The sequence below is a fragment of the Triturus cristatus genome, chromosome 8, assembly GCF_964204655.1.
Source record: "Triturus cristatus chromosome 8, aTriCri1.1, whole genome shotgun sequence".
Taxonomy (NCBI): domain Eukaryota; kingdom Metazoa; phylum Chordata; class Amphibia; order Caudata; family Salamandridae; genus Triturus; species Triturus cristatus.
Window position 1 is genome coordinate 335811907 of NC_140591.1, and position 24994 is coordinate 335836900.

Genomic DNA, 24994 nt, shown 5'->3' on the forward strand with positions numbered 1-24994 from the left:
GACGACACCGCCAACACCCTCGCACTGCTCAAGAACCCCTCCAACAGCCACAACAGCAAGAAAGCCAGCTGGTTCACTGAGGACCTCCAGGCCTCCAAGCAAACATGTTGAAAGCTAAAGAAGGACTGGATCCATGAACGAACACCGGAAAGCTACGCAGCCCACAAGAACGCCACCCACAGACACCACCACCTCATCAGATCTGCCAAAAGGGCCTCCTTCAAAGACCACCTAGACAATAATGCACACAACAGCAGAGAGCTCTTCAACATTGTGAAGTAACTCTCCAACCCCAGCTTCAACACCAACGACATCCCACCGTCGCAAGACCTGTGCGACTCGCTGGCCACCTTCTTCTACTGCTAGATCGCAGACATCCACGACAGCTTCAACGCCGCGACCACCCCGGTAACCACTGAGACTGAGACCTCCGCTCCCATGACCACCATCCGCACCAACCGCCTTCTCTCCTGGACCAACATTGACAACGGCGACACCATCAAGATCATGAACACAGTCCACTCTGGATCCCCGTCAGACCCTTGCCCACACCACATCTTCAACAAAGCCAGCACCACCATCGCACCTCATCTCCAGAAAGCCATCAACATCTCCTTCGAGACAGCGACCGTCCCGGAGAGCTGGAAGCACGCCGAGATCAACGCCCTACTGAAGAAACCCAATGCGGACCCCAAGGACCTCAAGAACTTCTGACCCATCTTCCTGCTCCCGTTCCCGTCGAAGGTCATCGAGAAGGCCGTCAACAAACAATTGACCAGCTTCCTCGAGGAGAACAGCATCCTAGACCCGTCCCAGTCCGGGTTCCGCAGCAACCACAGCACCGAAACCGCCCTCATCGCCGCCACCGACGACATCAGAACCCTGCTTGACAACGGAGAGACCGCGGCCCTCATCCTCCTGGACCTGTCAGCCACCTTCGACACGATCTGCCACCGCACACTACGAACACGCCTCCACGACGCCGGAATCTAAGAGAAGGCCCTGAACTGGACCATCTCCTTCCTCTCCGGCAGTACTCAGAGCGTCCGCCTCCCCCCTTCCGCACCAAAGCCACGAGATCATCTGCGGCGTACCCCAGGGCTCATCCCTCAGCCCAACGCTGTTCAACATCTACATGGCACTGCCTGCACGATCTCAACATCATCTCTTACGCCGATGATACCCAGCTGATTCTATCCCTCACCAAGGACCCCCACACCGCCAAAACCAACCTCCATGAAGGAATGAAGGCTGTCGCCGACTGGATGAAGAACAGTCGACTGCAGCTGAACTCGGACAAGACGGAGGTCCTCATCCTCGGATACACCCCCTCAGCCTGGGATGACTCCTGGTGGTCGACAGCACTAGGAACAGCTCCAGCACCCACCGACCACACACGAAACCTAGGGGTCATCCTCAACTCCACCCTCTCCATGACAAAACAGGTCAACGCCGTCTCCTCCTCCTGCTTCAACACCCTCCGCATGCTCCGCAGGATCTACAAGTGGATCCCGACCGAAACGAGAAGGACAGTCACCCAGGCCCTCGTCAGCAGCAGACTGGACTACGGAAACACCCTCTACGCAGGAGCCTCGGCCAAACTCCCGAAACGGCTCCAACGCATCCAGAACGCCTCCACACACCTGATCATCTCCATCCCTCACCACAACCACATCAAGCCCCAGCTGAGAGATCTCCACCAGCTCCCCATTGACAAGAGGATAACCTTCAAGCTCCCCACCCACGCACACAAGGCACTCCACAACGCCGGACCAGCATACCTCAACGGCTGACTCAGCTTCTACACCCCCACCCACCAGCTCCGCTCCGCCAACCTCGCCCTCGCCACTGTCCCCTGCATCCGAAGAGTGACCGCCGGCAGCAGATCATTCTCCCACCTCGCCGCCAAGACATGGAACACCCTCCCCATCCCCCTACGGCAGACCCAAGACCTACTGACCTTCAGAAGACTCCTCAAGACCTGACTCTTCGAACAGTAGCAGCGCCCCCCCCCCCCCCCCCCTTCAGCGCCTTGAGACCCACACGGGTATGTAGCGCGCTTTACAAATGATTGATTGATTGATTGTTTCTGTGCTTTTTTGGTATCTCTGAACTTTAACCAGTATTGTTCATTGGTTAGGCCAAACCCTTCAATCAATGCATTTTTCAGACTAGTATAATCATCAGCATCCTCCTCTCTAACAGTGAGGTGCTTATCTCTACCTTTGTCTGCAAATGAGAGCCATAAGATTTCTGCCCACTGCTCCTGGGGGACCATTTGAACTTTATAGGCTCTTTCCAGTGTAGTTAACCATTTGTGGATGTCATCCCCACTCTGGTAGGGAGGGACAATCTTATTCAGGTTTCTATGGTCATGATACCTTTCCCTATCTCTAGGGATGTTGCTGCCACCATGGTACGCTAGTCCCATCTTTTTTCTAGCTCTGCAGATCTGTAGGGCCTCCCTGTCTATGGCTACTTGCTGCTTTCTGATTTCAAGTTGGGCTTCCTCATACTTCAGCAGTCTCTCTCTCCTCTCCTGACAGGTTTCCCTCCTATGAGCAGCGATAGAAGTCCCTATAGATGAACCAGAATGGTTAGACTCCACTGAGGGAGATTGAGACCTTCTAGGCCCACCACCAACTCTTCCAGAAGGGACAAAGAGGGGACCATTGTGGCCCTCTCCATCACCTTCCAAGGGAGCTGGATTATCCAGGTCAAGATCATTCTCATCTTCCTGGTCAGCATTAGAGGTCAGGTCATGGGGAATTTTACCCTTAGGCCCTTCCTCAACTGCTGCCCCACCCACTCTGCCTACCCCTTCAGACCCTATAGGTCTTCTGAGATCATCCAGCCTGAGTACCTCTATTTGATGCTGGGTGGTTGGACTTTTGCCTCTCCTCAGTCTCCTAGTACTGCATAATGCTCTCAATTCGAAGAATGGGAGGTTATCATACTTGGAGGGAAGAAGCCCATTGGCTTCTGGCAGGGACCCACTGGTTACTGGCCTTAAAGACATTACTAGTGAGGTGTGGTGTATTGCACTACCTACTCTAGTGTGGCCTACTAAACTCTCTTGAGTTGTAGAAAGGGTGTGCTAAGTCCTTAACACACAACTCTAAGTTCAGTAGAACTTACTGTATTCTAAAGCTTGTATTATATGTACCTACTGTACCTTTAGTGGTTTTCAGTTAGTCACTCAATTGAGATTATCTGGTAAAACAATAGCAAGCTGGAATCCCACACCTTGCAAACCAATGTGAGAAGTTGGCCTGGTATATGCTGTCCACTAGTTATAGTGCAAAAACAACAGTTGATGGACAGAATGCAGAACAATGTCATACATTCACCCCAGTGCAGAGATCTGGGCCTAAAAGCATAGTTTTTTTGCTCACCATGCTGTTCCAGTTTGAACCCATCCATATGCAAATCAGTCTTGACCCTGTGCCTCATGGGAACAGTCCAGCCCGAACTGCCAAGCCAGGTCTTCCCTGGACTGGAAACAAGCATCCTAGGACCGGTTTCGGGGTTTCACCCCTCTTCAGCCAGGATAGCTTGATTCCAGTGACATGGAGAGCATGGGACCCACGTCTGGGCATACCCTTCCCACTCAGGGTGACAAATGCAAAAACAACAGTTGATGGACAGAATGCAGAACAATATCATACATTCACCCCAGTACAGAGATCTGGGACTAAATCCATTGTTTTTTTGCTCACCATGCTGTTCCAGTTTGAACCCAGCCATATGCATATTAGTCATGACTCTGTGCCTCATGGGAACAGTCCAGCCTGAACTGCCAAGCCAGGTCCTCCCTGGACTGGAAACAAGCATCCTAGGACCGATTTCGGGGTTTCACCCCTCTTCAGCCAGGATAGCTTGATTCTAGTGGCATGGAGAGCATGGGACCCATGTTGGGGTATACCGTCCCACTCGGGGTGACAAATGCAAAAAACAACAGTTGATGGACAGAATGCAGAACAATGTCAAATCAAATCAAATCACACTAAATTCAAAATAAAGTATCTTTTGATTTGATTCAATGTCATACATTCACCCCAGTACAGAGATCTGGCTTGGCAGTTCGGGCTGGACTGTTCCCATGAGGCACAAGACTCATTTGCATATGGCCAGGTCTAAACTGGGGTGGCATGGTGAGCAACAGAATAATGGATTTAACCCAGATCTCTTGACTGGGGGTGAATGTTTTGATTTGTTCTGCATTCTGTCCATCATTTGTGTGTCTTTTGCTTTCTCGCCCTATGTGCGCCAGGTATGCCCAGACATGGGTCCTGAGCTCACTGTGCCACTGAAATCAAGCTATCCTGGCTGAAGAGGGGTGAAACCCTGAAACCGGTCCTAGGATGCTTGTTTCCGGTTCATGGAGGACCTGGCTTGCCAGTTCGTGCTGGACTGTTCCCATGAGGCACAGGGTCAAGAATGATTTGCATATGGCCAGGTCTAAACTGGGATGGCATGGTGAGCAAAAGAATGATGGATTTAACCCAGATCTCTTGACTGGAGGTGAATGTTTTGATTTGTTCTGCATTCCATCCATCAATTGTGTGTCTTTCACTAGTTATAGTGGGCACCTTGCACCAGTCCAAACAAACCCTTATTGATGATAGGTTAAAGGCAACCTTTATTGAAAGCTAACCTAGTGGTAGCTATGGAGAGCAACCTTCAGGCTAAGTATTGATGGAATGTAAAGCAGCTTGTTTTACCAGTCTATAATCTCTTGAATGGCTAAATGAAAGACAACCACACCAGGTATATATATATAAAATATATGTATTTATTTCTAAACACACCCTACTAGTCTCTTTATGAGGCTAGAGGTCCAAAACATAAGTTACACTTCAAATATTACAGTAAAATATCACAAATACACGTTAGGCCCTAGGGACGAGCCAAACCATGTACTTAAATAGTGGTATAAGAACCATGACTTAACTAGACACAAGGCCTAGAGCCTGTAGAATCACTGGAACCCCAAGGAACCACCAAAGGTAGTGACACAGGGGACCCACAGGGGCCCTGGGCAGTGTGAGAACACAGCCGCAAGCTCCCGTTAGCTTCTATGGGGAAAGTCGCGGTTAGATTTTTAAAGATTAGAGATGAACTAGGACCAAACCCTTTTGGACTTAGGAAGTTCTAGGGTCAACACTCACGGGAGCACCAGAGTACTCGAGTTACCTCACCCAGGGAAGTCGGGTGCATAGGTGTCAACTGGTGTCGGGTCGCGTCGTCATTTTCAATGGGAGCAGGCGAAGAAGTGCTGCTGCCGGGAAGACGCAAAGTGTCCGAAGAGATCCAAGCCTGGATCAAAGATGAGAAGAACCTGAAAGCAGAGGGGACAGAGTCTGGGTCACTAGCCAGTGACCAGGGGCACGATAGGCGAATACCCACCGAGGTCGGGTGATTTCAGGTAAAGAAGGTAAAGCTTGACTCTTCAGCCACGAGGACCAGGAGGCATCGAGGATAACCAGGAGCTGGATTCGAGCTGCATCTGTGCCCAGATTGGACACAACAAGCCTTGGCAACAGCAACCCACTCAGAAAGGAGAAAGATGCTTTGGTGCAGACCAGCAAGGTCTAAGGGACTCACCACACGGTGGGGAGTCAGGGCACGTCTGGAGCAACCAGCGAAGCCCAAGGAAAATCAAAATTGCTTTCACAGGGACCCACCAGTCGACGGACCAGGGATCGCGAAGGAGTCTCGAGCGGAAATGCAAGAAGTGGACTCATGGTACACTCGTGGAGTGTAGGCCCATAATCTTCGGTGCAGATGGTGCTCGGGGCATGGGCTACAAGTAACCCAAAGCACGACTTCAAGAGACGTCGGGAAGTCAATGCACTTGTAAATGTGCACGGTGACCAGGAGTTCCGGTTCCACATTACTCACGAGGGCTGCGGGTCTCAGCTTTGTTGAGGACTCGGGTCGGCCTCTGAGAAGTCTGGAAATCTTCTTCCTGGGCTGCAGATACTTCAGAGTTTGTCAGGAGCTTCGGAGATGCAGACCGGCAAAATGCTTCGTTGGTGCCTGCCAAGCAGGGGAGTCACTCCTTGACCCCAGGGGAGATTTCTTCAGTCCTCCAGTCTTTAGAAGAGCGTAGAAGTTCCAGGATTCAGTTGCAGAGTTTCGTCCAGGGATATCTAAAGTCCTGTTGCCACGGGTTCCTTACTTATACCTAAGGAAGGGGTTGGACTAACTCTAGGGACCCACCTATTGGAGGGTTTGGAAAGAGGGGTGGCTACAACCATTTCCTTTGTCCAGTTTCGCGCCAGAGCAGGGTAGCCCCTGAACCGGTTTGAGCTGGACTATGCACAGGGACACCAAATGTGCCCCCAGTGCAGGACTTCAGAGCACTCTGAGCATGCTCCCACCCAGCCCCAATACACATCAGCGTGTCTGGGAGGTGGTTACACCTCCCTGTGACAAGAAACCTATTGTCCAGGCCTCCCCTGCTGGAGTTTCGGTCAGCAGCAGGAGGCCAGACCCATGTCTGTGGCTGCAGCATCCATTTTGTGATGCCAGGTGTTAGAAGGTGGTTCTGACACTATGGGCTGCCCGGATTTTTCGCTTTTTGAGCACCTAATTGTTGAGCTTTTACTGTGGGGGAGCCTCATAAGTTGGGACTCACCCACAGTGAACTCAGGATGTAAGAGACTGCATGGGGATTTTACTGGTGTTCCCCTGGCTTGACCAGGCCACTGCGCAGCAGCTGGAGTAAGGGACACCGGGCTGGTTACATGCAGACACATGTGTACATGCATGTGCACACGTGTACAGGTTGCGCAGGGGAGATTCCTAGCGTGCGCAGTCCAGGAGCAGCTACAAAGTGAATGGTGTGGCAGGACTTATGCAGTATTGGGTGGTGACATGGAATAGGCTTTATACACTGAAAAGAAACATGTCAGGGAAAGTCAGTGTGTTTTACTGTGTTTTCACTTCATTATTCCCCTATGGGGATGTGGGGCCCATGGCTAGATTAACTTCCGTTAGGCCTACAGATTCCAGACACGCACTTAAGTCCAATGTAGCGAATGTGAAAATAAGTATTCTGCAGAGTCCAAAGTCATATTTGTACTGCTTTCGGGTCACCCAGAACTGTCATATTTCTCTGAGCCAGCCATGACCAGACCCAGGCTGAGGGCTGACGTCAGCTGGATGGATTGATAACCTTTCTTCCACAAGCGAGGGCCTCCTCTCCATTAAGAGATGATGGGTGGGGCTACAGACTCATCCATCACTAGGTGCCAGGCACCAGGCTGCACCAAGGAGGGAAGGAGTTGGGTTTCAGAGGCCATGTGGCCAGAGACACTGGACGACACCATTTTTAACAAACCCAGAGGCTGGACAAGAAGGATGGAGCAGGGGCAGGAAAGTGATGTGTCGCTGTTTGATAGGACCAACAGGGACTTCCTGCCAGCCCCCTACTCAACTTTTAAAAAGTGCTTGCACAGGAAGAGAAGCTCTTTCTGAGGTGTGGTCTGCTGAGGCTGAAGGTGCTGGAGCCTGGCGCAATGGGCATTTGGAAGGAGAGACCCCCTGACTGCCCCCAGGACCCTAACAGCACCAAAGAAAAGCCCAGGACCGGTGCACAGGAGCAGTGGCCTCTGCGCAGGGAGAAGAAGAGAGGCCACGGAGGAGAGCCAGGCGAAAGGCTGGCGCAGGGAGCCAGTGAAGACAGCACCCTGCTGAATCAGAGACCCCGAGGGCGGAGGAGAGTGTTCCCAGGGGCTGGGGCTGGTAAAGAGGAGCATGAAGCGCCCCATAATGCCTCGCCAGGCATTTGGAAATCTGCCGTTTTGGTGCTTTGTGGCCCCCAGAGGAGGGGGGGGGGGTTACCCTCACTTGTGAAAAGGTGCTGGGGAACTGCTGGAGAAGCGCAGTCTTTCCCCCCCCAGCACGAAGAAATCTACCATTTTGGTGCCTGGTGGCCCCCAGAGGAGGGGGTCACCCTCACGTGTGAAAAGGGGTGCAGGGGGGCTGCAGGAGCACCGCAGCCTCCCCCAGCATAAAGAAGAACAGTCCACCCATAAGTTTCACGGGGCATCTGAAAGAATAACCCCTCAAGGGCTCAGCCAGCCTTTAACACCTTCTAGGCTGGAACTTATGTTCTACAGCTGAGGGTGTACTATGAAGTGCATCATGGAGTGAAGGTCTGAGTTGGGGATGTCTGGAGAAAGGCATCCCCTGGAGGTGAAGTGGTCTAATTGTACCGAAATGCATTTACTATTGGTTATTTCTTTTTAGGTGGACTGAAAGTCACATGTGTAAAGTGAAGTGCCTGTGTAAAGTGATGTTAAGCTAAATGGAGTTATGTTGCTGGACCTTCCTGCTAGGGGGTCTGGCTGTATTTACGTAATCCCATGCTTTTACCTGTGATTCCTTTTAAAGTGAAGAGGCGCACTGCAGGAGAAGTGTAGTTGCCAGGAGTACTTCTTTTGAAGGGACTGTAAGTCACATGTGTAAGGAGATGTCATAAGCCAAGTGGGGCTATCTTGCCAGACAGTCCTGCTAGGGTGTCTGGCTGTATATGCGCAATCCTGTGATTTCATCTGTGATGCCTTTAGGGGCTGTAATTGCAATGCATTCAAATGATCAACCAAAGTGATGAGAACTGTCATTCTAAAGTGTGCGTAAACATGGATTCTTGCTGCTGCGCTTAGGTGAAGATCCCAGACAGCTAGCCCTTAAGATATAGAGGTGCATACTTTATTGTCAGTACGAGATGCTCAGTCAGGGTCATGTGTCACCAAGGCAGGTTTACCCCTTTTTAATGCTTGTTGAGGTAATGGGGTGGGTCGCCACTGGGATGGTGCCAGTGTGCAGGGCCCTCGCTCCAGGTTATGCTCAACTATCTGCATTGGGGGCAAGTTGATGTGCATACATGGGAGTGGTGGTACTAGACCCCACCGCCCCTTTGCGGGAGGGATGGAGATGTTATGCAATGTCAGAAAGTAATTCCAACAGCTTATGTATATTTGTAGATTGGTGCATAGTATTGAGTAGTGTGTGTGTTTAATAAATGTACTCTTACTTTTATAAAGCAAAGTACAGACTGGACAATCAATTATTGAGTGTTATTTTTGTGCACCTGCAAATGACGATTACTAGCCCACACCACCTCCCTTGAGTAAGCCTCAGACTTCTCTGCAACGCTACCCTCTGAGAGTCAGGCGCTACAATTGGGTGTTTGGTTCCCAGTGAAGGACAAATGTAGTCATGTTATTTGTGCAGGCCTCAGAGATACTGCCTCGTTTTCCAACACCAGGCCTCTATTAAGTTGATACTGGGTATACCGGTGTTGTCATGTCTCTCTCTCTAGAAGGGTGGGATCATACTCCCACACCAGTTATTGGTGTGGGGGTATGATTCCAAGGTGTTGGACACCAAACACCACATGTTTCCGTGCAGCCAGTCAAAAGTTAGCATTTACCGTTGGGTTATAATGGACTTAAGAGTATATGGTCAGGCTGCACCACTGACAACCCCGGAGAAGAGATTTTGAAGGCTGCAGAGGGGCTCAGTTCATGCCTGGGCACCCTCTCACATATAACCAAGCACCCTGCCTTCAGGATTGATAAGGCCTGCCATAGGGGTTACTGATAGGTTACTATGTGCAGTGATAGGTGCGGTACAGTGAACCTATACCTCAGTAAGGGGTGCATGCACCACCTTACCCAGGCTGCAGTAGCAGACCTGTGGTTTCATTTTGGAGGGCTTCCCAAGGGTGGCATAATACATGTTTCAGCCCCTGGTAGGCCTCTGGGGTACCTATGCCCTGGGTACATAGTAATCCATATACTAGGGACTCACAAGGGTACCTCAGGATCCAATCTGGAGTGTACCTAAAGTACATGGAATCAATTTAGAGAGGAAGCAGCTAGACTGGGGTCCTTAATAGCAGGGCCCCAGCCAGACTAAAGTCGAAAAACAGTGTTACAGCAGCAAAAAGTGGGGGTAACCATGTGAAGCTGATCCTACTCTCCTACAGGGACTGCAGAAAAGGGCAATAGAATGGAGAAAGAGGAACGAGAGGTACACAACGAGGTAAGAGGGGTACAGAAAGAGGCAAGAGAGGTGCAGAAGGAAGCCATAAAAGTGCAGAAAGAAGCAACAGAGTTGCTGAAAGAGGCAGGAGGAGTGCAGAAATAGGCAAGAGAAGTAGAGAAAGAAGCAAAAGAGGTGCAGAAAGAGGCAAGAGAGGTGCAGAAACAGGCAGGAAAGGTGCAGAAAGGGAACAGGGGTGCAGAAAGAGGCAAGAGGGATACAGAAATTTGCAAAAGAGGTGCAGAGAGAAGCAAAAGAGATGCAAAAAGAGGCAAGAGAACTGCAGAAAAAGTCAAGACAGGTGGAGAAAGAGGAAGGAGAGGAGCACAAAGAGGCAAGAGAGGGGCAGAAGAAAGCCAGAAAAGTGCAGAAAGAAGCAACAGAGATGCTAAAAGAGGCAAGAGGGGTGCAGAAATAGGCAAGAGAACTACAGAAAGAAGCAAGAGAGGTGCAGAAAGAGGCAAGAGAGGTGCAGAAACAGGCAGGAAAGGTACAGAAAGAGGGAACAAGGGTGCAGAAAGAGGCAAGAGGGATACAGAAATTTGCAAAAGAGGTGCAGAAAGAAGCAAGAGCAGTGCAGAAAGAACCAGCAGAGGTGCAGAACGAGGCAAGAGGGGTAAAGAAATGTGGTGGGAGAGGTGCACACAGAGGCAAGAGGGGTAAGGAAAGAGGCAGGAGGGGTGCAGAAAGAAGGAAGAAAAGTGCAGAATGAAGCAATAGGTGTGCTGAAAGAGGCAAGAGGGTGCATAAAGAGGCAAGAGAAGTACAGAAAGAAGCAACAGAGGTACAGAAAGAGGCAACAGAGGTGCTGAAACAGGCAGGAAGGGTGCAGAAAGATGGAACAGGGGTGTAGAAAGAGGCAAGAGGGATACAGAAAGAGGCAAGAGAAGTGCAGAAAGAAGCAAAAGAGGTGCAGAAAGGGGCAAGAGAAGTGCAGGAAAAGGCAAGAGAGGTGCAGAAAGGGGAAGGAGAAGTGCATACAGAGGTAAGAGGGGCACAGAAAGAGGCAAGAGGGGAGTAGAAGGAAGCAAGAGACGTGCAGAGAGAAGCAGCAGAGGTGCTGAAAGATGCAAGAAGGATACAGAAAGAGGCAAGAGAAGTGCAGAAATAAGCAACAGAGGTACAGAAAGAGGCAGGTGCAGAAAGAAGGAACAGGGGTGCAGCAAGAGGGCCACAGAAAGTAGCAAAAGAGGTGCAGAAAGAAGCAAGAGCAGTGCAGAAAGAACCAACAGAGGTGCAGAAAAACACAAGAGGGGTACAGAACGAGGCAGGAGAAGTGCAGAAAGAAGCAAAAGAGGTGCAGAAAGAGGCAAGGGAACTGCAGAAAAAGGCAATATATCACACTCCTACCCGATGCAGTCTGCCTGTGGGGAGGTAGGGGGGGGACTACACCTCTCAGCATGCAATTTGGCAGACAACAGGGTCTTCCCAGGAGGCTGGGCTGATATATATAGCCTGCCTCCAGGGGGATACGGTGTTTGTTACCTGTGTCCAATCCGTTTCTCCTTGGATCATAGGAGAGTTGTTTCTGGAGCCGGCGCTTGTCAACACGCGCCAGAAGAAGCGTGGAGAGCTGCCCGGGCTCGCTACTGGCCGCCTTCCGCCCGCTTGTGCTGGTTTGCTGCCAGCTGTCTGGTGGTCTGCCCGCGCTCCTACTTGGAAGACCGTCTTGTAGTCCTTCACCTGTGCGGTCAGAACCGGGTGCTCCTGCTCTCCCTGAGACACCCGTGGTCCCACCTAGGATTTGGGAGGACCCGTGTTTGTTTAGCGTTGGATATTCTTTATTTTGTATTTTGCTGATCAACAAGGATTACGAGCGAGTGCTTCGAGGAGTGCTTCCTCGCGCAGCATGCTCGCCAGCAACATTTAGGGTACCCGGATCACCTTGGGAAGTGGAGCAGTTCCTTACCCCCGCCTTGTGCATTTTCCGCACTGCCCTGGATACCGATGCTGCTCAGCCCCGTGTCGTAGTGCCTGCACGTGTGAGACGTCACACCAACCACGCTGATTTGGGCTTTATTTACTGACATTGCGCAAGCTCTCATGGAGAGAGTCGTTCCGCAGCTTTGCTCTGAACATCGCGCAAGCTCTCAGGGAGAGAGTCTTTCCGCGCCAACCTTTTGCTTGCTCTGGTCATAGCGCAAGCTCTGAGAGAGAGAGTTTTTCCGCGCTGACTTTCTGTTTGTTTTCTTTTCCTTTCCATTCGGATTACCTGCTGTTCTAGGTTCCCTGCTTCTGTAAGGATATTGCCACAGGGGTACATGTAAGTTCACAGACATAGGGAAGGAGAGGGAGGTTGGCTAACACTGTAGGGACAGGAGACGGTGGGGAAGGGCCTAATGTACTCATGCTTGTTTGTTGTTGTTTCACCTGCAGCCTATGGTGAGGAACAGACGGGACCTTCCTAGTGTACGCCTCTGCCTAGCAGCTCCGAAACCAGAGATTCAATAGGAAGAAGGCAACGGATCATTCTAGTCCATTACTCCTTGTTGTTTTGTCCCCTTTCCCCTGCGTACCGCTGTGCAGGGTGGAGTGCTTGACCTTCCTTTTTAAGGGAGTGACGTTCCCTACAGGCCCGACCCGATAGAATGGGCATTTCATTTCATCACAGAACATTTGGAATTTATAACGTGAGATGCCCTCCGGCTAAATTCTATTGATGGACGGAGTGTTTCAAGGAAGGGCTGCGCAGTCCGCCTGGCTTGATGGAAAGCTTTTGAAGACAGCCAGGGTTTGCTAAGGCAACTGTGCCTTGCACGCAGTGTTTAACAATTGCAGATGGCACCAGCACGAAGGAACTGTGAGTAATTGCAGCTGTTTGAGAGGAGTGGTGTGACCTTGGGAAATGACGTGATTTTTTACTTTTTGCCTCAAATGGAATTTAATCCTGTAAAGGCATGAAAAAAACATTGAATTATTAAGTGCACCAAAGGTCACATAAAAGAGCAATCCGTGACTTTGAAAGGACGTGGTTTACATTTTGCATCACAAGGCATTATGGGAAATGTGATCCTGTGGTCCTGTGAACTTGATGAATTAAAAACAGTGACTTATGAGCGAGGATGCAAGTACAAACAAATATGAACTTACTAAACAGAGCATCAAATCATTTGAAATCAGCACTGTTTTCATTTTAAGTGTGTGTAAATACATTGTTAAACAGGGCTCTTCCTTGCAATATCTTAGGTACTTGACCTTACCTCTTGTCCTTCTACACTGTTGTTGTAAGAACATTTAAATACTGAATGAGTAACCACCTCCTCATGAGCAGATGATTAAGACTTGCTTAGAGTTGAAACGCGTTCTGCTGTTGCGGTGCTAAACAAAAAGAACTTTAAAATTGAGCACTGACTGGTGGGCCTGTTTCGTGTCACAGAAGGTGATGGATGCGTTTTCGTTTGGATATATATATATTTTCACTGAAAAAAACATAGGTTTTACAGACCTTAGAGTTAGGAATTAGCATTTAAAAAACCTTCGAAATTCACTTAAAAAAACATAGGTTTCAGGGACATAATAGTTAGTTGAACATTTGACTCATATAAAACCAGAGAAATGTGCCTGTTATAGTTAGTTGAGCTAACTATAACTTGTGCGCCCGCAATGCACTGCTGATGATGTCACATATTACATCACTCATGACATGGTCAGTGACATCACTGATGACATCACTGATGACATCTCAAATGACATCACTCATGACATCATCCAGTGAATGTGTGCTTCTATAAAATGTAAATATGTTTTATGTATATATATAGCAAGGTGTATTGAAGAATGAATGCATTTACAAGTGCCTAAAGAAATTATTTCGTATGTGTGTGACTGACTGTATCAGTGAGTGATTGAACGTGTCTTACTGAATGCATGGGTTAGTGACTAAACTGTGTAAAAGTCTGTATTAGTATCTCCATTGGTGTATAAGCAACTACATGGGTTGCTGAATACCTACATGAGTGTCTATATAGGTTATTGATTTGTTGTCTGAGTGGAGAAGTGTGGCTCAATGATTAGAGCTGAGAAAAGGAAACAAGGGAACCCTACTCACTAGGAGCCTGGGCAGTATTTCTAGAAAGAAAACAATGGCTCCTATGGAAAAACTATTTTTGTAACAACTTATTTGATACACAAAAGCACAATGGCAATATATAAGGTTTTGCTTGATGTCAGAAAGAAAGTGTGCTATACATAACAGACAACCCAATGTATGATACTCTTCTTTTATATTTTTAACCCCTTGCATGCCCGCCCCTTTCCCCGCCCAGTGCCGCGCCTTCCAGTAGCGGGCGGAGTTCATGACGAGCTGGACTCGTCATGGGCACAGCTCCACCCCAACCCATGACGAGTCCAGCTCGTCATGGGCACTGAAGGGGTTAAATGAGCATAAGATAAACAGTGTATAATTACACAATAACAAATTTAACAATTTATCATGTACAAAAGATCATAAAAAGGTGTCCCAGTGAAAAAGTGATTGAACCTAAACTAGAAGTGACATTTACTGTGACATATATACAAGGTTTCAATTATTACACATAAGAGCGACCATCTAGGATAAAAGAAAATATTTCGCAACACTCCTTAGTCATAGGTGTTGCATAGTGATTCGCCCTTGTCTATTGTCGACGGCGTTTCAACCCTATATTGAATGTAGGGTCTCTTCAGGACCTTAAGATGTGGGGACACCTAAAAAAGGGGGAAAAGGAATAATGCCATCAAAACCAAGTGCTTACTCAAGAGATGGTATGAACCAAAACTACTGATGGGGGTGTACCTGAATGGTCGGATGCACCACCTGATGTAAAAGAGTATATAGTGACACCGTGAGTATAGTGAAAGAAGGGAAACTCACAGGGTACCCGTCCAGGCGCTGTAAAAAGATTACATATACAGGTGTCAATATTGGAAAGAAAACGGGGAGAGAGGACATGTTTAAATGCTGAGACGCTGATTGCACAACCAGGAATAACTTACCCCATATGAGGGTGATGTCAGGCAGTGAGATCGAGGAGCTACTGTAGAGTCGCCATAGCATTCAGAGATGTAGATAATCAGCTGTGGTAAAACAGGGACCGTATGATAACGCTCTGTTGGCGGGGAAGTAGGAGCACTTGATTAGGTAGAATTACCAATTATACGAAAGTATACTTCTAAATGCGCAGCTATTCGGTTGTACGCTGAAAGAAAATGTGGCCAACCATTACTATACGGTATTAAACCTCTAAGGAGTAGTGTGTGGGTAGAAAATAAGGTCAGTACCTGTCATACGGTGATACCGTAGACTGGAGTGCCCGCCGGTAAGTGAAGCAAGAAAGCGTCCGTCTCTCTGCGTGGTGCAATAACAATGAGCAATAGCAGAGACGCGATATTTCAAAGGTGAGTTGCCGCCAGAATGCAATGGGTCAGACCAAACTACGGAGCGCGAACTGAAGATCAAATCGACGTATCCGCGTGCTGTAACTAAGCAACCGGTGACGGTGTAGAAGGGCTGCGTGTCACCCGGAAGTAGGGATGTGAATTGATTAATGTGTGTGGTGCCAATGTGATAGCATCACTAGACATGTCCATGGACAATGGTGGGAGCATGATGCTGCAAGCACCAAAACCAGGTTGCTACGCGTCACATTAAATTCAGAGGCATAGAAAACGGAAGCAATGTACATGTCTATATGCCGTAACCGGGCAACAGGCCACGCTGCAGTAAAACTGTATGTCAGCTTCAAGAACGGATAAAATATTGGTGTACTCTACATTGAGTATGAGAATACCGCTGTGAAGTATATATCCCGTCAAGGCAAGCCTCACCCAACAGCCTCAGTGTGTGGTGCACAACTTGTTATCACCACTGCACGAAATAAGGGTGGTAGAGGGAGAGTGGGGAGAGAGGGGGCAGTCTCCCACAGACGACTCTAAAGTCAAGCAGCATTTGTGGGCTGGGACCAGACAACCAAATCACAAATCTATGGGATATATAGTAAACCTCAAAATTAACATAATTGCGTGATAGAGGGCAGAGTATAATTTTTTAAAAAAACATTTCATTGCATTATATATAGAAACTGGAGAACAACTGCTTCATTGAGAACTGTATATGTACACAAACCAGATTCATGTTAGCATTTGAGTTAGACTGTCTGTGACATGTTATAACAACATATATGTGGTTCACTAAATTGGTACTGAGGGGCCTTCGAAGTACCACATAGTTAAGTGCTGAGGGTGGTCACAAAACCTCGCCACTCTTCAGCCGAATTCAATCCTTGGCCGATAGAGTAAGTGCGTTCAATCCAGCGACATTCCAGTCGTTGTAAGATCTGTGAGAGATCTCCGCCTCTGATAGGGGCTGACACTTTGTCTATCACTTGCCAGTGGATGTCGTCTGCTGTATGACCTTTTTCCAGGAAATGGTTGACTAAGGGGGCATTAGGGACCAATTTCCTAATTCTACTGCGGTGTTGTCCTATTCTTGCTTTAACTGGTTGCTGTGTTTGTCCATTATATAGCAATTCACATGGACATTTTATACAGTACACAACATTTCTGGTATTACAATTTGCATAGAATTCAAGATTCTGGTTCACATTTCCATGCTCAAACTTTTTGGTATTTACTGTGAATGCACATGCAACACAATTCCCACATTTGTAATTTCCTTTTAGCTCCGGTAAGCCCCAATTTGACCGCAACGATTTGGTAGTTTGTAAGGGGGTTTCCAATGATGATCTAATGAGGTGGACTTTCATATTTTTGCCTCTTTTAAAGGCAAACATGGGAACATCAATATTGGGATCTACACTTTTTATGATGTGCCAATTCTTTGTAATTAATTTGCGAATTTGGTTGGTATGTATCCCAAAAGTGGTAACGCAAATCAGACTATTTATTTTAGATTTTTCTTTTGGAGTAAGTAATGTTTCTCTGGGGCAGAACCAAGCCCTTTTTAGAGAATTTTTTACTAGTTTCCTCGGGTACCCTCTGGCTAACAGTTTTTCTCGCAATATATTAGCTTCTCTCATGTAGTCCTCTTTTTTCGTACAATTACGACGTAGTCGTAAAAACTGCCCATATGGTAAACCGTCTCTTAGCGCACGTGAGTGATGACTGTCGTAGGACAGTAGAGTGTTTCGTTCCGTTGGTTTTCTGTGCAAAGAGGTGTATAGTTCCCCTTCTTCATACAGAATATTCAAGTCCAGGAAGGCAATGCTAGATTTGTGTATTGTAGAAGTAAATGTCAGGTGTTGTTGTACTGTGTTTAGATACAGAACAAAATCATTGAACTCAGAGATGGTGTCTGACCAAATTAAAAAAATGTCATCTATGTATCGCTTCCAACAGGTGATTTTGGAGCTGTACATGTTCATGTTATTCAGGACATACTTGTGTTCTAGATGGTCCATATAAATATTCGCTAGATTTGGGGCAAAAATTGCACCCATACTAGTCCCGGAGCATTGTTGGTAATACTTTCCTTCAGACATAAAATAGTTATGTGTCAATGCAATCCGCAGAAGTGCTACAATAAAAGGGGTAGGGACCTGGATGGGTCTTGGTCTTGTATCTAATAGATCTTGAATCACCTGTATGCAGTCATTTTGCAGTATGTTTGTGTAGAGTGAGGTAATGTCAAGAGTGGCCAACCAGTCTTTTTCAATGTCATATGGCCTGTCTTCTAGCAAGTTTATCATATGCATAGAATCTCTGACATAGGTTTCTTGTAGCGGGACATAATCTTTAATAAAAAAATCAATATACCTTCCGATGGGCTCAAGAATTGAGCCACATCCGGAAAGTATAGGGCGGCCAGGAGGGTTGGTAATGTTTTTATGTATTTTTGGCAGGGTATACAGAACAGGGGTTCTTGGGTGATCTGCATTGAGATATTCAAATTCTTTTTTATTGACAAATCCTTGATCTAGACCTTCCGTGGTTAGTTTAAGAATCTCCTCCTTTATTCCCACCAACGGATTATTGTCTAGTTTTTTGTAGTGTCTTTCTTCTCCTACTTGCTTCCTAATCTCTTTATCATAGTCATTTCTGTTTTGTACAACAATGCCACCTCCTTTATCTGCAGGTTTCAATATAATAGAACTGTCACTTGTAAGACTCTCTAGAGCTTTGCGTTCATCCAAACTGATATTGTATGGTACAAATTTTTTGTTGTTTTTCAGATTGTCTAGTCCTGTTAACACTATTCTTTCAAATGTCAGTATTTCAGGCGGCATCATCCCATTGGTGGGATAAAAAGTAGATGGTGGTCTAAGTCCTGTTACAGAGTCTTGTGTGGGGTTGTCTTTGCCCAAAAAGAAGAGTTTAAGGCGTATTTTTTTTAAAAACTGGTATATCTCTGTTTTTAGGTTGAAAAAATTAGTGCGTTCAGTTATGACAAATGAAAGTCCTTTGTTTAATAAGGATATTTCAGAAGAAGATAGAATATGTTGTGAAAGATTAAAAATGGGGATAGTTTCCGTCTCTCTGCTGACTTGGTCTAATATGGCTGGGGGCCCCATTGGTAATGTTTGTTCCGTGTCTGCCGTTCTCCTGAGTATTGATGCCATACTCTGCCCCTCCTCTTGCCTCCTCTCTCTAAAAAAGACTGACCTGGGTGGGTGTCTGTCCGACTCGGTCCAGGCTGTGCATCAGAGTCGCTCGACCCTCCAGATGACTCCGAAAACGTGACCGGCTGGTTCCTCCTGAATCTACCCCAAGTATATTGTCTGTTCTGAGTCCCAATTGTATTATAATATTCTTCTCTCAGGTGGGGATATGCCTTTTCTTTAGAGAAGCCTTTGATATCTTTGGTCACTTTATCTGCTTTTTTCTTAAGTTCAAAGGAGTTGAAATCCTCTAAGGTTTTGTTAAGTTTATCCAAAAGTATTTTGGATTCCGCTATTCCGTCACCACTGAGAAGTTCTTTTTCTAATGCTTCAATTTTCTTTAATTCTGTGTTAGCATGGTTTAGTGCTGTTTCTACACCAAGCACCATCCAATGGCGTGAACAGGTTGTAGAGATACTGCTAAAACCTCCTTTAAATTTGGGATCGTCACGGAAAATTCCTGGAACGTTTCTTACTTGTAGCCCTTGTGGAATGATTCCTGCCTTCAAATATTCTGTTAGCATACGAGCATGCAACTCAGTCCTCACATGCTTTTTCTTTGCCTTTTCTATCTTATCTAGTAGTTGTTGGCGTGGACTTAAGCTACTGATTGGTTGATTTAAAAATAAGGATGGACCACTGGTTATCTTAGCAATATATTCTTCTGTGTATTGGGGGGCCTCTCTATCTGACATCATAACCTTAAGAACCGGAATAAACCCTATGATTCATAGGGTGTATGGGAAATCCTAAAAAGGATATATCCCTTGCGGTGCAGCCACCGCTCTAAGTACTGAGAAAAGGAAACAAGGGAACCCTACTCACTAGGAGCCTGGGCAGTATTTCTAGAAAGAAAACAATGGCTCCTATGGAAAAACTATTTTTGTAACAACTTATTTGATACACAAAAGCACAATGGCAATATATAAGGTTTTGCTTGATGTCAGAAAGAAAGTGTGCTATACATAACAGACAACCCAATATATGATACTCTTCTTTTATATTTTTAAATGAGCAAAAGATAAACAGTGTATAATTACACAATAACAAATTTAACAATTTATCATGTACAAAAGATCATAAAAAGGTGTCCCAGTGAAAAAGTGATTGAACCTAAACTAGAAGTGACATTTACTGTGACATATATACAAGGTTTCAATTATTACACATGAGAGCGACCATCTAGGATAAAAGAAAATATTTCGCAACACTCCTTAGTCATAGGTGTTGCATAGTGATTCGCCCTTGTCTATTGTCGACGGCGTTTCAACCCTATATTGAATGTAGGGTCTCTTCAGGACCTTAAGATGTGGGGACACCTAAAAAAGGGGGAAAAGGAATAATGCCATCAAAACCAAGTGCTTACTCAAGAGATGGTATGAACCAAAACTACTGATGGGGGTGTACCTGAATGGTCGGATGCACCACCTGATGTAAAAGAGTATATAGTGACACCGTGAGTATAGTGAAAGAAGGGAAACTCACAGGGTACCCGTCCGGGCGCTGTAAAAAGATTACATATACAGGTGTCAATATTGGAAAGAAAACGGGGAGAGAGGACATGTTTAAATGCTGAGACGCTGATTGCACAACCAGGAATAACTTACCCCATATGAGGGTGATGTCAGGCAGTGAGATCGAGGAGCTACTGTAGAGTCTCCATAGCATTCAGAGATGTAGATAATCAGCTGTGGTAAAACAGGGACCGTATGATAACGCTCTGTTGGCGGGGAAGTAGGAGCACTTGATTAGGTAGAATTACCAATTATACGAAAGTATACTTCTAAATGCGCAGCTATTCGGTTGTACTCACCTTTGAAATATCGCGTCTCTGCTATTGCTCATTGTTATCGCACCACGCAGAGAGACGGACGCTTTCTTGCTTCACTTACCGGCGGGCACTCCAGTCTACGGTATCACCGTATGACAGGTACTGACCTTATTTTCTACCCACACACTACTCCTTAGAGGTTTAATACCGTATAGTAATGGTTGGCCACATTTTCTTTCAGCGTACAACCGAATAGCTGCGCATTTAGAAGTATACTTTCGTATAATTGGTAATTCTACCTAATCAAGTGCTCCTACTTCCCCGCCAACAGAGCGTTATCATACATGAGTAAATGGGTATGTGATTCATTCTTTGCATTACAGACTAGGCGTGTGAGTAACTCTATGGATGAGTGGCATCGTGTGACTGTATGTATAGATGTATGAGTACATATTATAGTCCTCTATTGATGAGTAACTACATGTATAAGTGACTGGATGTGTGTGTAGACCTAGGAAATAGTGAGTGCTATGTATATATGGCATTCTTCTGTGTATGGTTTCAAAAAATAGTAGTCAGTATTTTAGAATGGGTGTATCAAAGTTTATATTTGAGCATCAGTATGTGCATCAGATTGTCACGTGGAGGATGTCCTGAGTGATGTCATCAGTGATGTCATTTGAGATGTCATCAGTGATGTCACTGACCATGTCATGAGTGATGTAATATGTGACATCATCAGCAGTGCATTGCGGGCCCGTGAGTTATAGTTAGCTCAACTAACTATAACAGGCGAATTTCTCTGGTTTTATGAGTCAAATGTTCAACTAACTATAATGTCCCTGAAACCTATGTTTTTTTGTGTGAATTTCTAGGGTTTTTTAAATGCTAATTCCTAACTATAACGTCTGTAAAACCCAGGGTTTTTTAAATGTTAATTTCATATTTTAATGTTTATAAAACCTATATTATTTCTATTATATTTTTAAATATTTTGGAACTCTATTATACTTCTTGTTTTTAACTTTAAAAATCATGTAATGTTTTATATCTTCCCCAAAAAATATGTATATTTTTTTTTTGGAAAGAAAACTGCACTCCCATACTGGTAGCGTACCATCCTCCATCACCACACGAATCCTATCCGCCATATTGATAAACTCGTAAATGATGCGCATTTCGTATCCGACGAGTTTGTGGCACCGCGTCCCGTGTAACATCATATACGCATGAAGTCACCCCAGGTACTACTTTGGTATCTGACGGGTACGCAGTACCAAGCTACGCATTACGTCATGTACCGTATGGGGTCGCGCCTTTTTTTTTTGTCTCAAAAGTATATCTAAATAACTTTAAACAGTATATGAGAGCACGCGAAAATCTAAATTATTTTAAACATTTATATATTTCGAACTGTAATAAACTTTGCGCTCGGTGCGCGATTGCCATGTGACCTTAAAAAAAGCATTTGATTGGTTCATAACATTTCCCATTGTAACAGTTGTACGACCTCACCCATTTTACTCATTCTCTCTACAGCGTTTGATGAGAGACACCTCTTCTGCTTAGAAAGCTTTTTTGAAAAGTGTTTTCCTGAATACACATATCTTATACTAGACACAACATGCAACGATCATCTTTATCAATATTCATGCTCTGTACATTAGCTTTCCACGTGTGATTACCATGCATCTCAAATGTTCCATCAAAAAACAAATATGTGTTACACGATGCCCCTGGTGTGTGTGTCTGCACATTATTGTGCTGCCTTTCGGCCTGGGTATTGCTGGCCCTAAGGAGCATCATCAGCCACGGGCAGACTGCATATCCTAGATCACATGCCATCTCATTAACGATAGTTTCCGCCCTCCCGACACATGCTACACAGAGAGCTGTGTTGCAGAGAGGTGTTCAGAGGCCACGCCCCTTTTTACACCTCTCTGCAACGCAGCTCTGTGGCACTTACTGGAGGTACCTTGTGGGATAGTTGGAGCCCAGGGACCCTCAGAATTCAAGGGGACTTAATCTCCCAACTTAAAACGTGCCGCGGGGCGTGTTTGCACAGTGGTGAAGGGAGGGGGCGGGGCCTGAGGTGACGTGTGCAAATACGCCTTGTGGCGCGTTTAAAGTTGGGGAATTAATTCCCTTTCAATCCTGGGGGCCCCTGAGGGCCAACTATCCCACCAGATGCATCCAGTAAGTGCCACTGCGCTGCGTTGCAGAGAGGTGGTCCAGGCCACGCCCCTTTTTACACCTCTCTGCAACGTAGCTCTGTGGCGCTTACTGGAGGTACCTGGTAGGTTAGTTGGCCCCCAGGGGCCCTCAGGATTGAAGGGGACTTTATCCCTCAACTTAAAACATGCCACAGGGCACGTTTGCACAGTGGTGAAGGGAGGTGGCAGGGATTGAGGTCCCATGTGTGCAAACACGCCCTGTGGCACGTTTAAAGTTGGAGAATGAATTCTGTTTCAATCCTGAGGGACCCTGGGGGCCAACTAGCTCACCATGTGTTTCCAGTAAGTGCCACTGCGCTGCGTTGCAGAGAGGTGGTCCAGGTCATGTTCTTTTTTACACCTCTCTGCAATGCAGCTCTGTGGCGATTACTGGAGGTACCTGGTGGGCTGGTTGGATCCCAGGGACCCTCAGGATTGAAGGGGACTTTATCCCCCAACTTAAAACGTGCCACGGGGCATGTTTGCACACGTCACCTCAGGCCCGCCCCCTCCGTTCACCACTGTGCAAATGCGCCTCCTGGCGCGCTGTAAGTTGGGGAATTAATTCCCCTTGAATACTGAGGGTCCCTGGGGGCCAACTAGCCCACCAGGTACCTCCAGTATGCGCCAGGGAGCTGCGTTGCAGAGAGGTGTTCAGAGGCTACGCTCCTTTTTACACCTCTCTGCAACGCAGCTCTGTCGCGCTTACTGGAGGTACCTCGTGGGATAGTTGGAGCCCAGGGACCCTCAGGATTCAAGGGGACTTAATCTCCCAATTTAGAACGCGCCACGGGGCGTGTTTGCACAGTGGTGAAGGTAGGGGGCGGAGTCTGAGGTGACATGTGTGCAAATACGCCTTGTGGCGCGTTTAAAGTTGGGGAATTGCACGGTGCCCGCTACGGCCAGTCCAGCCCTGGATTTCCGGCTGTGTTATGGCTACAATCATTCATAGCCCCAGGATTCTTTAGTTAAAAAGTGGCTGTTTAAAATTACTTATGGCATAACATAACACAGTACTGAACTTTAAAAACTAGCTGGAAATTAAGGCCTCTACAGTAACACCTGATGAAAGAGAGAATAAAGGTGCATTTATGCTACCAATTCAGGTCTCGAAAAATCTGCTCGCCCACTCGCTATGATGAGTCAGAATTTATCAGGTCGAGCTATTTTCAGGAGTTTTATTCATTCAGAAAGTCAATGAGCAATAAAGACATCTTTAACTCTTGTTTTCATCTTGAGACATTTTCTGTCTGCTTAAGGACAGAGGTTAAATGCCAGTTTGTCTTTTTACTAATTTCTGCTTGAATTATCCTGTAACATATTGTTTACATTTCTTTCTCTTATTACAGTTAGAAGTTTTTGTCACGTGAGCTGTCTGACAATCATTGTGAAACAAAAGGCTGTAAGATGTAATTTCTTTGTAATACACAACATTTAAACAGCTTTTAAATGAATAGTACAAGTATTTCTAAATATATCAGGACTTAAGAAAGAAACTTTTTTTTGTAATTCAGAAGTGTGATGCACACAAAGATTTAAAAAGGGGAAAAACAAATTTATTAAATCTAGTAAAACTGTTTTTTTACCTGCAGACATGCTGAAATCACATATTTGAAGGTGCTCTCATATGTGATAACGAAAATATTGGCAGCTCAGTGAATTAAATTATGTGCCCAAGATCAAAAAATTTGAAACCAGTTTTTGGGTCAAGAGCATTATAATTAGGTTTAGTAGATTATTTAAGTCGCTAGACCTGCAGGTCTAGTGACATTTTTATGATTTTTCTAAACCTGAAAATTCAATGTCTATAGATCCTGCAACGACAGACAATATATGTCTTACCTTTTGGTCAATATACAAAGGGCTGGATGTGTTTGTCTCACATTCATTGGAAGTGAGATTCCCGCTAAACTCGGGGTTGGTGGTGTCTTGCCATAGCCGTTGATAGACATACTGCTGCAAAAGTGGGAAGGTTAGGAAAGAGGCAAAGCAGTAGAGCGCCACCGCAGGCTCTATGAGGACAAAAGTCTTCATTTCTGTACTTCATTCAACATCAGCTTTTACAATGGAATTAGCAAAGCGCTGGTCTGAGGGAGCTCCATCTGCAAAAAAAGATGAAGATGTGTTGATACGGTTAGTAATAATAATGCAATGTCAAAGTTGTAGGCCAAAATCCTGTTTTTGTACATTGAGAATGATGAACTTTTGCAAAGTATGAGGGGATGCCCTCGGCTGGATATGAAATCCACTTTACAGAAACAAATCCTTGATTGTAAGGGATAAATATTCAGTGTGTTACCACACCAAGTTATTTCACCAATCATATTTGGAAATTAGCAACCAAAGGAGAGATCACT

At 46.1% G+C, this 24994-nt stretch overlaps 1 protein-coding gene across 6 annotated transcripts in view; it reads right to left on the reverse strand.

Moving 5' to 3' along the window:
• LOC146802083 (lysosomal proton-coupled steroid conjugate and bile acid symporter SLC46A3-like) overlaps positions 1-24994 on the reverse strand; it is a 212933-nt gene that overhangs the window by 128080 nt on the left and 59859 nt on the right. For all 6 annotated transcript variants that reach the window (XM_085621646.1, XM_085621645.1, XM_085621644.1 and 3 more), the window contains exon 2: positions 24480-24739. In XM_085621646.1, coding sequence (XP_085477772.1) covers positions 24480-24671 — 192 coding nt within the window. In that variant the 5' untranslated portion in view covers positions 24672-24739. The remainder of the gene's footprint in view (positions 1-24479; positions 24740-24994) is intronic.